A 15230-nucleotide genomic window follows, 5' to 3' on the forward strand; every position below is an offset into this window, starting at 1 on the left:
AGGTGAGTGCCGCACAAGTGTCAAAAGCACTCAAATCTGAAAGCAGGACCAACTCGGGAAGCCTCGGCTCCCTGACCAGGGCTGGACTGAAGGAGGGGCTTTGGGAGCTGCAGCTCGGGGCCTCAAGGCAAAGGGGGCCCTGAAAAATTGTACAGACTCAGAAAAATAAACGTACACATCTATAGAGTATGATTTCATTTGAGGAAGGAACAAATCTTTTTTACTAGCATGTGCTGTTAAAACAATGTTCAGAAGATCCAAGAGGAACTAGTATAACAGCTATTCTAAAGTGAGAAGTAGGCTATTTTGAATTAAAACTGTTCTCCATGTTTTAAGACTGAAATGTAACCACAGAATGGCTTTATGATCATTAAAAGGCTAGTTTAGTACAACATTAATAGGCTCGATGCCAGGATTGCATCATTTGGTTTCAAATTAGGAAAAAGACTTGTTTTCGGGGACCCAGTGAAATCTAACAGCCCCTAGCCCTCAGGGGAGTTAATCCGGGCCTGACTCTGATGTTCCTGCCAATCCCACTGACAGAGGGCCTTCCTGGGGGTAACGCTGAATGACAGAGGGGAGATGCTATGGAGGTTCCTGCATGGCTGTAGCCAAAGCAGTCGCAGGATTTTCACCCTTGCAGTAATAACAATTGTGGCATTTGTTGAGCGCTTACTATGTGCAAAGCATTATCTAAGCCCTGGGGAAGACACAATATAAGCAGATAGGATACAGTTCCTGTCCCACAAAGGGCTCACAGTCTAAGGGAGTCCCTCTCCCTTGGGTATTTTATTCCCATTTTATAGTTGAGGTAAATGAGGCACTGAGAAGTGAAGCCCCAGGTCACACAGCAGGCAAGTGGAGGACCCAGGTTCTCTGATTCCCCAACTTGTGCTCTATTCACTGGGCCATGCTCGTTCTCAACAACCACAAAAGAAAGCAACCCAGGATATGGACGAAAGCCCCCCTTTATAACTCCAACCCCGACCCTAGAAATATCCTAGGACTCTAGGACTCTGCCTGTCTCAGGGACCGAGGGACAGGCATCAGCATCTGCTGGAGCCCGGTCCACTAGACTCCTACTGCTTTTTTCAGCACCCCAGCAACCAGCCCTAGTTCCTCCCTGTCATCCAACCCCGCCTGCCTCGGGATCCCAGTGACAAGCCTCCACCTTCCTTTCCTTCCCAGGAAACCATCCATCCATCCGCTTCTCTCAGGAGCCCAGCAATAAGGCATCTTCTCAAGAACCTCCCATATCCTCCCCAACTCATCGGTTCCGGGGCTGGGTTTCACGCCCTGGCAGGACTGTACAGGGATAGGGAGTGGGGGGGCGGGTGCTGTGGGGAGAAAAGGGGGGACCCACCTCCTGGAATGCCTCTGTACCAAGACAAAAACCCCAAATCTCTTCAGGGAAGACTTCACTGATGTCCAGAACGTTGCCCAACTCTGGCCATGAAGCCTGGGTTGAACAGACGGTGAAATCGGGATTTGCAAGTACCATCAGTGGCAGCCTGAATTTAACATGGAGGTGATTATCACATCCTTGCCACTGTGATCGTGGCTTAGTGGAAGGCGCACTGGCTTGGGAGTCAGAGGCCATGGGTTCTAATCCTGCCTCCGCCACTTGTCAGCTGGGTGACTTTGGGAAGTCACAACTTCTCTGTGCCTCAATTACCTCATCTGTAAAATAGGGATTAAGACTGTGAGCCCCACGTGGACAACCTGATTACCTTGTATCTACCCCAGCGCTTAGAACAGTGCTTGGCACATAGTAAGTATTTAACAAATACTATCATTATTATTATTATATGCTGGGCAGTATCAACTTGTTTGGCCTCGTTTAGGGACCTACCTGTTAGCTATGTGCCCCTCCCACTCTGTCCCTCAGGTTAGCATCATATACAGCTCTCGCCTCCTATTTAGTGATGGATTCTTGACTCACAATAATAATAATGATGATATTTGTTAAGTGCTTACTTTGTGCAAAGCACCGTTCTAAGCACTGGGGGGAAACAAGGTGATCAGGTTGCCCTATGTGGTGTTTACAGTCTTAATCTCCATTTGACAGATGAGGTAACTGAGGCTTGGAGAAGTTAAGTGACTTGCCCAAGGTCACAGAGCAGACATTTGGCAGAGCCAGGATTAGAACCCATGACCTCTGACTCTTAAGCCCAGGCTCTTCCCACTGAGCCACGCTGCTTCACAACTTCAGGGTAAAGCGGGGTGGGTTTCTCCCTCCCTCTTACACTGTGAACCCCATGGGGGACAGGGATTGTGCCCGATCCGCTTATACTGCATTAATCTCAGCGCTTAACCCAGTGCTCGGCACAGAGTAAGTGCTTCACAAATACCACGATTATTAGCATTAGCAACCTGCCATCTCTGAGGCTCAGAGCCCACGCCTCAGGATCCCACCTGTGTTAGTGACAAGGGTCCCCGCCTTTACTGATCGGGCTGGGGGAGGAGGCCGGAGAAGGAGGCCGTGCCCCACACTGGGCGTTGCATCCTGGATGTCCCGCGGCCGGGATGGGCTGCATTTCCCTCTGGATGCTTCTGTCAGAGGGGTAAGAGGAGGAGGGATTTCCCAGAGGGTGGCTGTGAGAGGGGCAGAGCAGCCCCCAGCACTGACCACCCAGCGCTTGGGTGCCGGAAGAGGAGACCTCACTCAGCCATAAAAACACACTGGGGCCTCTCCTCTGGGGCCTCTCGGCTTTTTCTCCCCAGGTTTTCAGGTTTGTGGCCAAAGAGGTGTGGGGAGAAGCTGGAGGAGAACACGGGCAATGGGAAATGGGCTGGGGAGCTGGGACCAGTGGGCCTGAAGGAAGCAGATGGCCAAGGCCAGGCCTTAACTTTCAAGGGAGGATTATTCCAAAGAAAACATTCTCTTGGAAAAGCTGTTCTCCATCTTCACCGAAGGAAGAACTAAAGGAGACAGCTGTCAATCGCAGCAGGTAAGATCTAGGTTCTCCCCCACCCCACCCCGCCATGAGCGACTTCGCACACCACAACAGATAGGGGACTACCAGGGAGGGTACGGGGTCTTCTTTCTGGGGCTCTTTAAAGCGAGCACCGCCCCCACAGTGATCTGGCCCAGGCTACAGGTTCCTTCCACCAGGCAGGGCAATGGATTAACATTCTAGGATCCTGTGATCTGACTCCGATTTCAATTCAACTCCCGGATCCTCCCTTAAAAATAATAATCACTATGGCATTTACCGAGGGCTTACTAGGTACTAGATGCTGGAGGATCGGTTTGGACACAGTCCCTGTCACACCCGGGGCTGATGATCTGCCTAGCCCCATTTTACGGATTAGGAACTGAGGCCCAGAGAGGTTAAAGAGCTTGGCCAAGATCACCCAGCCAGCCAGAGGCAGAGATGGCACTAGAACCCAGGACTGCTAACTCTCCATCCTGTGCTCTTCTCACCATTTCTATGTAGGAAGCCCCAGCCAGTGGAGTCCCCAGTTGAGCCCTGGTCCCCCAGCTCCCAGGCGCCTGCTCGGGGGAGAGCCACACCCACCTGTGCTGGACACCCCGGCGATGTTGCTGGGTTCGCTGACCAGATCCTGCATGACCGCCAGAACACGGAACTCGTACCAGGTATCCTGCAGCCGGGGAGACCGCAACAGCCCTGGTCGGCCGGCCGCCTGAGCCCAGGGCTGACCACCCGGCGCCAGAGCTGAGATGGAGGAGTCAGAGAGACGACAGAGGGAGGCCTAGGACTGACCGGAGAGACTCACGTGCCTACCTCAGCAAGAGGGAGACTCCAATAAGGCGGGAGGGGGGCTGGGGACTGGAAGGGCTTTTTTATCCCCCAAGCGGTCCCCCTTAATGAGCCAGATGTGTCACTCTGTGTCCTCCCCACCCCAAGAATCAAAGGGATTGTGATTGAGCCCCTTCAGAGGGCAGGCCCTAAGGAGAAAGAGATGGCAAGGTGATCTAGCTAGGCATGAACGAATCATCAGGCCTCAGGTGAGCGGGTGGGCGGGAGCAGGTGATAGTCGAATGCAGTGGAGTTGAAAGGCCTGTGCCTTTCACCCTCGTTTGGGTTTTTCCCACCTGACACTTCTACTCCCTTGGCTTTCCTCAGTCCCTGACATCTTGGGCTGAAGCCCACCCCCTTTATTCATTCAATCGTATTGAGCGCTTACTGTGTGCAAAGCACTGTACTAAGCGCTGTATCTGGATACGGGGAAGTGGGACCGTTTTCTGACCAGCAAACAATAGAGAGATCTACCGCTCTGTGTTAGGCACAGCCAGGCCACTGTCACTGGGGGAGAGGAGAGGTCGTCTGAAACCAGCGGAGTCTACCGTGACCTCACAACCCCTGACCTGCGACAGGTCCTTAGCAAAGAAGTCGCTGTCGGTCCCCAAGATGGCATCGTCCAGGATCTCCCACCGTTCCCCGACCCGGAACTCCATGATGTAACGGTCGATGGGAAAACTGTGATTGGCCGGCGGAAGCCACGCCAACAGGACACCCTGCTGGGTGCGGTTGGCTGTGAGGCACCTCGGTGGGGTAACCAGCACCAGGGGTTCTGGAGTTGTGATCGGGAATGCTGTGAGGAGGTGAGGAGAGAAAAGGAGGTCAGCTGGGAGCCTGGAGTGGGGAATGCCCTCATTTCAGAGGACGATGCCCACCCAAAAGCATCATCCCCTTCGCTCTATGGCTGTCAGCCTCCCACTTCCCCAGAACCCACCCTTGGGGAGCCCGGAGGCGGGGGGGGGGGGGGGGGGGGGGGGGGGGGGGGCGGGGGTGGAGTAGAGCTCCAGAGAAAGGCCACAAAGATCAGCCTTTGGCCGCAGAGTCTCTCCTAGGACACGGTGACACCAAGAAGATCTGATTTTCTTCTGACACTGTTGACCTTGTGAGTGGGAGTTGTTCGTGGGAAAGGGTGATTCTGGGAGGAAACTTGTAAACCCCCCTGCCTGGCCATTCACTGCAGGGAGCTGGGGAGTCACACCTGTCCATCCCCTGGGAAGGTCCCCCTCCACCCCACATCTTCTGGGGTCCATCAGTCAGTTACTGCAGATGAACCCTTCTGGCAACCCCTCAGGCAGGGAGGTGGCTGCGGGGGACCCCAGTGAGGCGAGATGGGCCGTTACTCTCCCTGAAGGTCCCCCGGAGACCCTACCACACAGAGGTTACACAGGGTTGGACAGGAGAAGATGGCCAGGAGGGAGGACGGAGGGCTGGACACAGGGAACGAACCCAGGGAGCCTGAGCCGACTTCCTCGCAAGTCCAGGCTAGAGGAGAGTTGGTGCCCGGACTCACTGACTTCTGGGTCTCAGTCACCCCCGCTCCACAATAAGTCAGTCTGCTGGGCTGGCAGGGGCTCTGACCAGGCCCACCCCTTCCCCTCCCTTACCTAGTGTGTTCACAGTGACCACTTCACTGAAAGAGCTGGTGCCCAGCTTGTTCTGGGCCAGGACGCTGAACTGATACGCCGTCTCTGGTTCCAGTGTGTCCACCAGCAGCCAGCTGGGTCCGGAGGGCACGGGCAGCGACAGCCAGTCATGGGGGCCGAACTGTGCCCGCTTCAGCCTGGCCGGAGAGAAGTGGGTAGAATGGCATCACACCCCAGGATGGGCCCTAGCCCCAGGTTGTTACGATGTTCCTCTCATGGGAAGAGTCTTTCATCAAGGTCTCCTTGAGAAGGCAGGGCCCCAAAGCCCCCCAAGGGCCTGGGACAAGGGGGCCAGGAAGCCAGGGGGCTCGGGGACACAGGGTCAGGAGACCAGGGGGCCACAGGACAGGGGGCTAGAGACACAGGGGGACAGAAGAGGAGTGAACGATCCTCCGGGGAAGACCGATGATCCATCAGAAGGGAGAGCCAGGATCTAAATGTTTCCCCACTTCTCCCAACCCTCTGTCCAAGGGGAGGGAGCAGTTCCCCCCACCCCACAAGAGGAAGACACTCTCCGGTCCACCCCACTTGGCTGCGAAAGAGTTTAGGGCAGGGCCCAGAACTCAAGCATCCTGGCTCCTGCTCTGTCCACCTGGCCACTCCTTGCCAGGAACAGAACTGAAGCTCAAGTAGGGAGTGGCGCAGGAAGGCGGAGAGCCGAGCAGGGGGCCAACCTTGGGTAGAATGGACAGCTTGCAGAATCCACCCACGGAGTCCAAAGCGGCCACTCTGCCCATCACTCTCATGGTTCCGTGGCTGGATCGAGCTTCCCCATCCCTCCCCTGCCCACCCTGCAGGATGCTGCCTAAGTCATTTGAGCTTAGGTAATAATAATAATAATAATAATGGCATTTATTAAACGCTTACTATGTGCAAAGCACTGTTCTAAGCGCTGAAGGGTGCAGGCAAGAACAGCAAGAGGTTGCCAGCCTCCTTTAGCCTCCCCTACACATGGTGCTGCGGGGGATGTTACAGGGAGCCCACCCGGCCAAAAATATGGGTAGATTCAAGAAGGATTTGTATCCACTCATGGACGAAGTTCCCACAACGTGCTGCCTAAGGAAAAGTTGGAGGTCCAGGGGGGCAACCATAGCACCGGTCCGCCCAGGACCCTTTATCATTATTATTATTATTATGGCATTTATTAAGCGCTTACTATGTGCAAAGCACTGTTCTAAGCGCTGGGGAGGTTACAAGGCGATCAGGTTGTCCCACGGGGGGGCTCACAGTCTTAATCCCCATTTTACAGATGAGGTAACTGAGGCCCAGAGAAGTGAAGTGACTTGCCCAAAGTCACACAGCTGACAATTGCCGGAGCCGGGATTTGAACCCATGACCTCTGACTCCAAAGCCCAGGCTCTTTCTACTTTGCCACACTGCTTCTCTTAAGCACCACCACTACGGGCTGGTGAGCAAATCATGGCATTGCTATGAGAAGCAGCGCGGCTTAGTGGCAAGAGCCCGGGCTTGAGAGTCAGAGGGCGTGGATTCTAATCCCGCTCCGCCACTTGTCTGCTGTGTGACCTTGGGCAAGCCACTTAACTTCCCTGTGCCTCAGTTACCTCACCTGGAAAATGGGGATTAAGGCCGCGAGCCCCACGTGGGACAACCTGATTACCTTGTATCTGCCTCAGCGCTTAGAACAGCGCTTGACACATAGTAAGCGTTTACCAAATACCATCACTATTCATTATTATGATTGCTCTGCTCTGGAGGCTCAGCGGCCTGCGTGGCGCTGAGGTGCAGTGGGGCACTGTTGCCGCAGAGGGGCGCCATTGGGCCGCGGAATGGACACAATGGGTTGCGCTGGGCATTGGGATGCTGAGCAGGCCCGGAGGAAAGACTGGGGTGAAGGGAGGCACCCCAGCCTTCGAGAGGAGTGGAAAGTGACAGGGTAACCCCGACGATGAAGCAGGGAGCAGAATCCCAACCTCAAGCGACAGGAGAGCTGGCCAGCACCAACCTCCTGCAGAGAGGGAGGCTGAACCCACGCTCCCTTCACTGCTCCCCGAATCCAGGCCCGTGCCCCAATTCCTCCACCCCCTCCCCGATGCCCCCGCTGACGCTCTGGGATCTTCGGGCTGACTAGCGGCTCCAAGAAGGGAAAGGGTAAGCGAGACGGCGGCTGGCAGTGCCCGGGCAAGCAGGAGGCCCCAGAGCAGCACCGGCTGGGCCTCGGGGCGCCCACAGGCCAGGCCTCTGGCCTCCGCTGGTCCGGCCGGGCCCCCGGGACCCCCCGCTCCCATCCATCCTCCCCAACCCCCCTTCCCGGCCATGCCTGGGCTCCCAGAGAGATGGCGGCACAGGCGAGGAGGAAGCAGCTGGGAGCCTCTGCTAAGGTAAGGGGTGCCTGAGGAGGAGGGAAGAGGGTGGAGAGAGCAGGGAAGAGGAAGCAGGGAGGAGGAGGAGGGGGGGGGGGGGGCGTGTCCTCAGGCTCAAGGACACGTTCCATCACGCAGTGGCGGCGGCGGTGGCGGTGGCGGCAGCAGGCTCCATGCTCAGAGTGGGGGCGGCGAGGGAGGGGGAAGCAGGGAGAGGGGCTGGGGTTCTGCTCCTATTCTTCTCCCCTCCCCATTTCCTCACTTCCCTCACAGCCTGCCCACCCCGTGGCTGAGGGCCCAGCCTCCAGACCTTACACAGTTGGGCGACCAAGGCTAACAGCCGCCTTCCAGGGGCCCAATTATGGGGAGATACGGAAATCAAGACTCAGAAACCTGGGCAGGAGGACCAAGGCCGCGGCCAAGGCAGAGGAGGTCCCCCCTTCCTGGGGGCGGGGTTGCCGGGAATAGGGTAGATAACCAGCAGGAGACAGGCCACCTCTCCAGGTTCCCTGGGGGCCTGCAAAAAGCCTGGCAAGTTGCGGAGAAGGAAAGGGGAAAGGCAGGCTTGGGGAATCTTCTGGGAGATCCTGCTAGGAGACTGGGGTCGGGGAAGAGGGAAGCTGCATCCTCTCTCTCTTTCTCGGTTAGCCACTGGGATGCTGCAGCTTCTTTTTCCGTGATCCCCTGGGCCCATGACCTCACTTCCTGGAGCCATGTAGAGAAGCTCCTCAGGACTTAAGGTGCCCAGGGTGAGAGGTATGGGAGATATCCAAGAGAAGCAGGATTGGACCAGCCTGCTTCCTGCCCCAAGTTGGCCACTCCCCTTGGGCCCAGGCATGGGCTGGGCAGTCCCGGGCACGATGCTGGACTCCGGCCAGCGTGGGCAGAGGGAGGGCCGGAGGCAGGCCTGGCCTAGGCCACTAGGGTTCCTGGGCTTGAAATGGGCCAGGTGGTCTCGGATCCCGGGAGCCCGGCAGGGCCGCAGACAGGGCCAGGTTCTCCTGTGGCCCAGAGCAGATGACCGGGTCTTGGTCTTGGACCAAGCCATCTGGCCTGAAGGCGGTAGGGGTGTAGCCCAGAGAGTGGACCGGGGGCCAGGCTGAGAAGCGGGAAGGGCAGGATCTTGGAGTCAAAACCGTGCAGGGCTCTCCAGGCCCACAGCTCCACCGTCAAGCATCCTCACCTCACCTCGCCCCACTCTGGTGCCAGCACCCCTCTCCCTCCCTGCTGCTCCCTGTATCCTTCCTCCCCCTCCCTTCCCACTCCCACCCCCGCCTTCTCCGGGCCTTTCCAGAGAGCCAAGATCCTGGCCTGCTGGCAGTGCGGGGCCGAAAGGGAGACGATGAGGCACAGAGTGGGCAGGGAAGAGAGGGAGGGGCCAGAGAACAAGGAAATGGAAGGGAAGCGCAGGTCAGTCAGAAGAGGCGGCACCACAGGAGGTTGCGGACCGTCACGGGAGATCGGTCCCGAGCTCCCCAGATTGCCTAGGATTGAGGGCCACCAAGCCCAGCCTTACTGCCTGCCCCCCAGCCACCTCACTCCCACCCTGGCCGGTATGGTCCGGATGGCCACTTCCCCTTGGGCACGTCCCAGCCCAGCCCTTCCCACTCCAGACCGGGCCAACCCCGATCCCATCCTCCCACCCCGAGCACTGCCTGGGGTAAGAAGGGCAAAGAAGCAGAGAGCAAAGCATGCTGGGAGGACTCACAGAGGGCCGTACCAAACTGAGAATGTCTGCTCGTATCCGCCGTCATAGCCAGGCTCCCAGGACACGTTGGCCGTTGTCATGGAGACCAGGACCCGGACGCTGCCGGGGGCGTGGGGACTTGTGCCTAAGGGTCACAAGAGACCTCCAGCTGCCGGACAGGGCCGGGCAGAGGAAGTCCTCGCCTCTGCCCCGCACGTCTCACTCCCTGGCTAGGTCTCCACGGAAGGAAAAGCTTCTTTCTTCACCCAGTGAGGGGTCAGTGTCCCAGTTCTTTCCCGGCAGAAATCTGCCGGTCGGAAATCTCAGGAGGCTCAAGAGGGGTTTGGATGAGGCCCTAACCTGCTACTAGAGAGAAAGCTAGGAGTGGAAAAGGGAAAGAGAGTGGTGGGAGCCTCATTCCTACCCATGAGGCTGTACGTCCAGACTGTGGCCTCCTCCCCAGGTCCACCAACCGCTCGGGGCCACTGTCCAGGACTGAAGGCCGGGACAGGCAGATGGACCACCAGTCCAGCCCAGGTACGGCACCGATCAAGGACCTGGGTCTACGACTGGAGAGTCAGAGGCAATGCCGCTGACTGGGGAATGTCTTTCTGGGATTCGACGGCCTGGGCCAGGTAATCATGCATGCCCCACAGGATATACAAGCCCTCGTGTCCTTGTTGGGAAAGTCAGACCCTCTATGGCTCGTGCTCCCACACCTCTCTCCTGCCCCTCCACCTTGAAAATGCACCAGACAGAGCGCACCCTGCCACATCTCTTTCTCTTTCTGCCCGTGTTTCCTCCACCCAATTTTTCTCAATCTTTTCTCCAGCCCTCCAGGCTTCTCCCAGCCACTGTCCCCCACTGACTGTGGACACCCCAACAACCCTTTTTCTCTGCCTGGGCCCCACTACGGTGCTCCCTCCTACAATCCCCAGGCCTCTGCATGGGTCCCACCTCTGCTGCTTCCCAATAATCCCCAGGACCCTGCTCGGACCCCACCATACTACCCCTCCCCAACAATCCCTGGACCCCTAACCAGGCACCCCCTTAGCACCCCTCTACACAAACCCCAGCCCCCTGCCACGATCCCACCATGGTGCCCCCCAAAATCCTCAGAAACTCCCACCGTATCCCCCAACAATCCCCAGCCCCCTGCCAGGGTTTCACCATGGTGCCCCCCTGACAATCTCCAGGGCTCCATCATGGTGCCCCCCTAAAAGCCCCAGCCCCCTACCAAGACCCCACCAGGGTGCCATCCCCAAATCCCCAGCCCCCTGCCAGGATCCCTCCGTGGGACCCCAAGAATCCCCAGCCACGGTGCCCTACCGATGACAGTGAGGTGGGTGCCGGCAGTGATGCTGGTAACCACGTTTGTAGCCACGCACTCCCATTCGCCATGATCGTCCTTGCTGAGCGCACGGAACTGGAGGCTGCCGCTGGGCAGGGTATTGTGCTTGCTTCTGCTAGGCTTCCCTACCTTAGGCAAACAAGGGGGCGAGGAGGAGGAGGGAGAGGAAGGGGAGAACGAGGAGGAAGAAGGAGAGGACAAGGCAGATGAGGAGCAGGAGAATGGGGCCGAGAGGCGGGGAGGAAAGCAGGACAGGGCAGGGAGGGAAGGAAGGAGAAGCCACCAACCATCTCAAGTACTCACGTCTGTCCCTGTACAAAATGTGCTGCCCTTGAGATCTTTATTTTGTAAGTATAGTTACGTCAACTCTTAATTACCTGCAAATGGATCATGCGCCATGTAGATTATCTGCATTTTTTAAAGCTCTCGCCTCTGGTGAGCCTGTCTTCCCTCCGACCTTTTCCCAGCCACCAGTCTTCACAGACCTTACAGCAAACTCATTCTTGGAACAACTGCCCAAGGCTTCTGCTTCCCAATCCTCAGTCAGGCCCTTGAGCCACCCTTCCTCCATCTCCTCTGTCCCACAACTTGGAGCGGCCCACACGGCCGCCTCCGATTTCTGTGATCCACTCCACTCCTCCCCACCCCAACTGTGTCTGGGTATACCAATCAACGGTATCTATTGAGCACAATGGTATTTATTGAGCACTTACTGTGTGTAGAGCATTTATTAAGTGTCCGGGAGAGTGCAGTGTATTCCCTGTCCACAATGAACTAACGGTCTTGAGGGAGCTTACGGTATTTATGGGTATGTGTGTGAATGTATGTATGTTTGTCTTTTCATCCCCATCAGATTGGAAATCCTGTCTCTGGCCTGGAACTCTCTCTCTCTCTCTTCATAACCGACAGATGATCACTCTCCCCACCTTCAGAGCTTTATTGAAGGCACATCTCCAAGAAGCCTTCCCCAAATAGGCCCTCATTTCCTCTTCTCCCACTCCCTTCTGCAACGTGCTTGCACTTGGATCTGCACCTTTTATTCACCCCTCCCTCAGCCTCAAAACACTTGTGTACATAACCGTAATTTATTTATATTAATATCTGTCTCCTCCTCCTCTAGACTGTAAACTTGTGGGCAGAGAATGTGTCCACCAACTCTGTTATACTGTATTCTCCCAAGCGCTATTACAGTGCTCTGCACAGCGTAAGCACTCAATAAATACTACAGACTGAAGCCCTTGAGGGAATGGCTCCTGAATCTCCTTCTCAGTTTCGCTCACTGGCTCTCCCTCTGCCTCTCACCCTCATACTGTGGTCAGCCCCTGAGGCTCTGTTCTGGACCTCCGTCCCCTCTCCCTCTACACCCACTCTCTCGGGGAGCTGCTCCACAAACTTGGCCTCAGCGACCAACTCGACGGGGATGACTCCCAAGTGCTTAGTACAGTGCTCGGCACACAGTAAGTGCTCAATAAATACGACTGAATGAATGACTCCCAACTCAATCTCTCTAGCCCATATCTCTCATCTGAACTGCATTCCGGCATCTCCTCTTGCCTCCACACAGAAGGACTGCCGGCTCCTCAAACTCCACACGTCCAAAACAGAACTCCTCATGTTTCTCTTAAACACACTCCTTCTCCTCTCAACTTCCCCCATTTCAGTTGAAAATACACCACCATTCTCCCTGACCCAGAAGCCCACAACCATGGTGTCACATATTCGATCTAAGGCCAAATCTCGTGGGTGCTTTCCAACCCAACATCTCCCCGATCAGCCCCATCCTCTCGGCCCCAACGATTACCACCCTTGTACGAGTTCTGGTCATAACGTGGCTGTGCTTCTGTACCAGCCTTCTCGATGGTCTCCCTGACTCCAGCCTCTCTCTGCTCCACTCTAAACTACACGCTGCTGTCCGACTCATCTTCTTGAAGCATCACTCGGCCCACATCTCTCCTTCCCTCCGAACCTACCACCGACTCACCTCCGATTCTCCCGGCTCCATCCCCTCCCTGATGCTGTTCCTCCAGATTGGAACTCCCTCCTTCCCCAAATCCATCAGACCAAAGCTCTCCCCACATTCAAAGCCCTCCTGCAAACTCACCTCCTCCCATAAGCTGTTCCCAACTAGTTCCCAGCCATATTAAGCCATAACCCAGCCCTAAAACTTGTGAACTTGTTGCAACCATCCTCAGCACTTTTGTACATATGTTTATTTAAAAGTACATTTCACTGTTTATCGTGAACTCTCACTTGTCGATGTTTTTGTGTTTATCTCACCTGTTAGAATGTAATCTCTTTGTGGGCAGGGAAAGTGGCACTTCTGGGCTTTGGTTTTCCCAAGGGTTTACTACAGCCCATAGCACTTAGTGGGCACTCAATAAATATTAACTCAACTACTACTGATCTTTCTCAAAAACTCCCCTCCACACCCAACACAGGGATCTGCACATAGCGGATGCTCGACTCTCGACTAAGTGATTGGCGGCCACTCTAGAAGAATCCCAACCCAAGCAGAAGAAACCCAGAGCTACACGCCAGGAAATTCTGCTCCTTGTCCCACCCCATCCCACCCCCTCCCTCCACCATCCACAGCTGTGCCAATCCAACCACCATCCCCCATCTCCCAGGCTGCAGGCCCTTGACCTCCCAATTCGACCTTGGGCTGGAATCACTTGCAAGCCGGTGACCCTTCCATCCAGGCCCTCCCTCTGAGGTCTGAGCCGGTGGGTACCTTTCTCCAGGTGATGACGGGGAAGGGGTCTCCTGCAGCGGCACAGGGGATAAGAATCTCCCTGCCGGCTTCCTGCCTGTACTCCCAGCCTGGTAGCACCGTGAAATAGGGTGGGTCCTGCGGGAAGAAAGAGGGGTCTAGGCCTGTTTTGGTCTGGGGGTCCATTCCCCAGGGGATCCCACATCCTTTCCGATGCCCGGGACCAGCCGCCCTCCGCCTACCCTCTTTCCCCGCAAGCACCCTGGCTGTCCTAGATGGCCGTATTGCAAATTAGCCCCAGCCCGCAGACCCAGGGCCTGCAAACGGCCAGCTATGGGAAAGAAAGAAGTTCAATAAAAATGACAAACTGCCTTTAGTAAGAGAAGGGAGAGGTGGCAAAATGCTTGCAGGCTGGTGGAGCTGTGGAATACACATATAAACATGACAGACTGAGACAGTCTGGTAAATAATTTTATGTTTCACTCCCCCACTACAGTGTAAACTCCCCATGGTCAGGGAACATATTATTTCGTTATTCTGAACTTCCCAAGTTCCTAGTGCAGTACAGTGCACCAAATGGGAACTTATTAAATGCTGCTACTATGATTACTACTGCTACTATTAACTACAAACAGGAAAAGAGACAAAGACAGAGGCACAGAGATACGTGCATGGAAGGACACGAAGATTGATGCCAAAACAAACGCACAGAAATGGCAAACAAATGGAATTCATTCACTCCCACAGGACGCCGTTCAGTTGAGGACACCAGGAAGTTCAAGAGGGGTTTGGGTCCATTTACAGACAGGAGTTCCTTGATGGTTGGTGGGTAGAGAGGAGAGTTGGGGTGTTGGATGGTCCAGCCATGAGGACGGCTGTCCAGGAGAGCAACCATCACACGGTTCCTCCGAGCGAACTGGTGCCCACGTTGGAGATAGAATCATGGGCAGGGTGGACCACTGGCTATGGTCTTATGCTCTTATTAAAGACATACACAAACACACACACATACACACAAACGCACAGGCGTAGGGTTACAATGGCATAAAGACACTCAGCGGTGCGCACGCAAACACACACATTCATTCATTTCATTCAATCGCATTTATTGAGCGCTTACTGTGTGCAGAGCACTGTACTAAGCGCTTGGGAAGTACAAGCTGGCAACATGTAGAGACGGTCCCTACCCAACAGCGGGCTCACAGTCTAGAAGGGGGAGACAGACAGCAAAACAAAACGTATTAACAAAATAAAATACCAACACACAGACCAACACACGAGGCCCTGATGGCCCTTTACCTTCAGGACCAGCCGGGCGGGGGCGGACTGGCCCATGGTTCCCAGGGTATTGTAAGGCACACAGGTATAAGTGCCGAGAGCTTCCTCCGTGGCCTCCTCGATGCGGATGGAGCCGTCCTCCATCAGGGTCCACCCCAGGATCTGGGGAAGCAGCCGGGGTGGAGGGTTGAGGAGATAAGCCACGACGAGGCAGGCCGCCATCCCTGCCGTCCCCTTCTCTCACCCAGCCAGGGCCCAAAACCCTTCAGACACAAGTCATCCCCAGACCGGGACCCTACGCCAGGGCTGATCCCCGCCTCTTCAGGCTCCTGTCGGATCCACCTGGGGCCTCCGCTCCCTGCCCAGACTGGCTCCGGGCTTCCCAGATGAGTCCCACGGTCTGCCCTGCCCCTGACACTATACTGCCTCACCCTAGCGGCCCTGAGGAAGGAGAGAAGAAGAGGGAGGGAGAT

General features: G+C 56.0%; 1 protein-coding gene across 1 annotated transcript in view; it reads right to left on the reverse strand.

The window, feature by feature from the left end:
• IGSF9B (immunoglobulin superfamily member 9B) overlaps positions 1-15230 on the reverse strand; it is a 73839-nt gene that overhangs the window by 26041 nt on the left and 32568 nt on the right. The window contains 7 exon segments of the mRNA XM_038753523.1: positions 3522-3606; positions 4334-4560; positions 5372-5547; positions 9452-9563; positions 10748-10898; positions 13501-13617; positions 14779-14919. Coding sequence (XP_038609451.1) covers positions 3522-3606; positions 4334-4560; positions 5372-5547; positions 9452-9563; positions 10748-10898; positions 13501-13617; positions 14779-14919 — 1009 coding nt within the window.

Source organism: Tachyglossus aculeatus, chromosome 11 (genome assembly GCF_015852505.1).
Source record: "Tachyglossus aculeatus isolate mTacAcu1 chromosome 11, mTacAcu1.pri, whole genome shotgun sequence".
Lineage (NCBI taxonomy): Eukaryota > Metazoa > Chordata > Mammalia > Monotremata > Tachyglossidae > Tachyglossus > Tachyglossus aculeatus.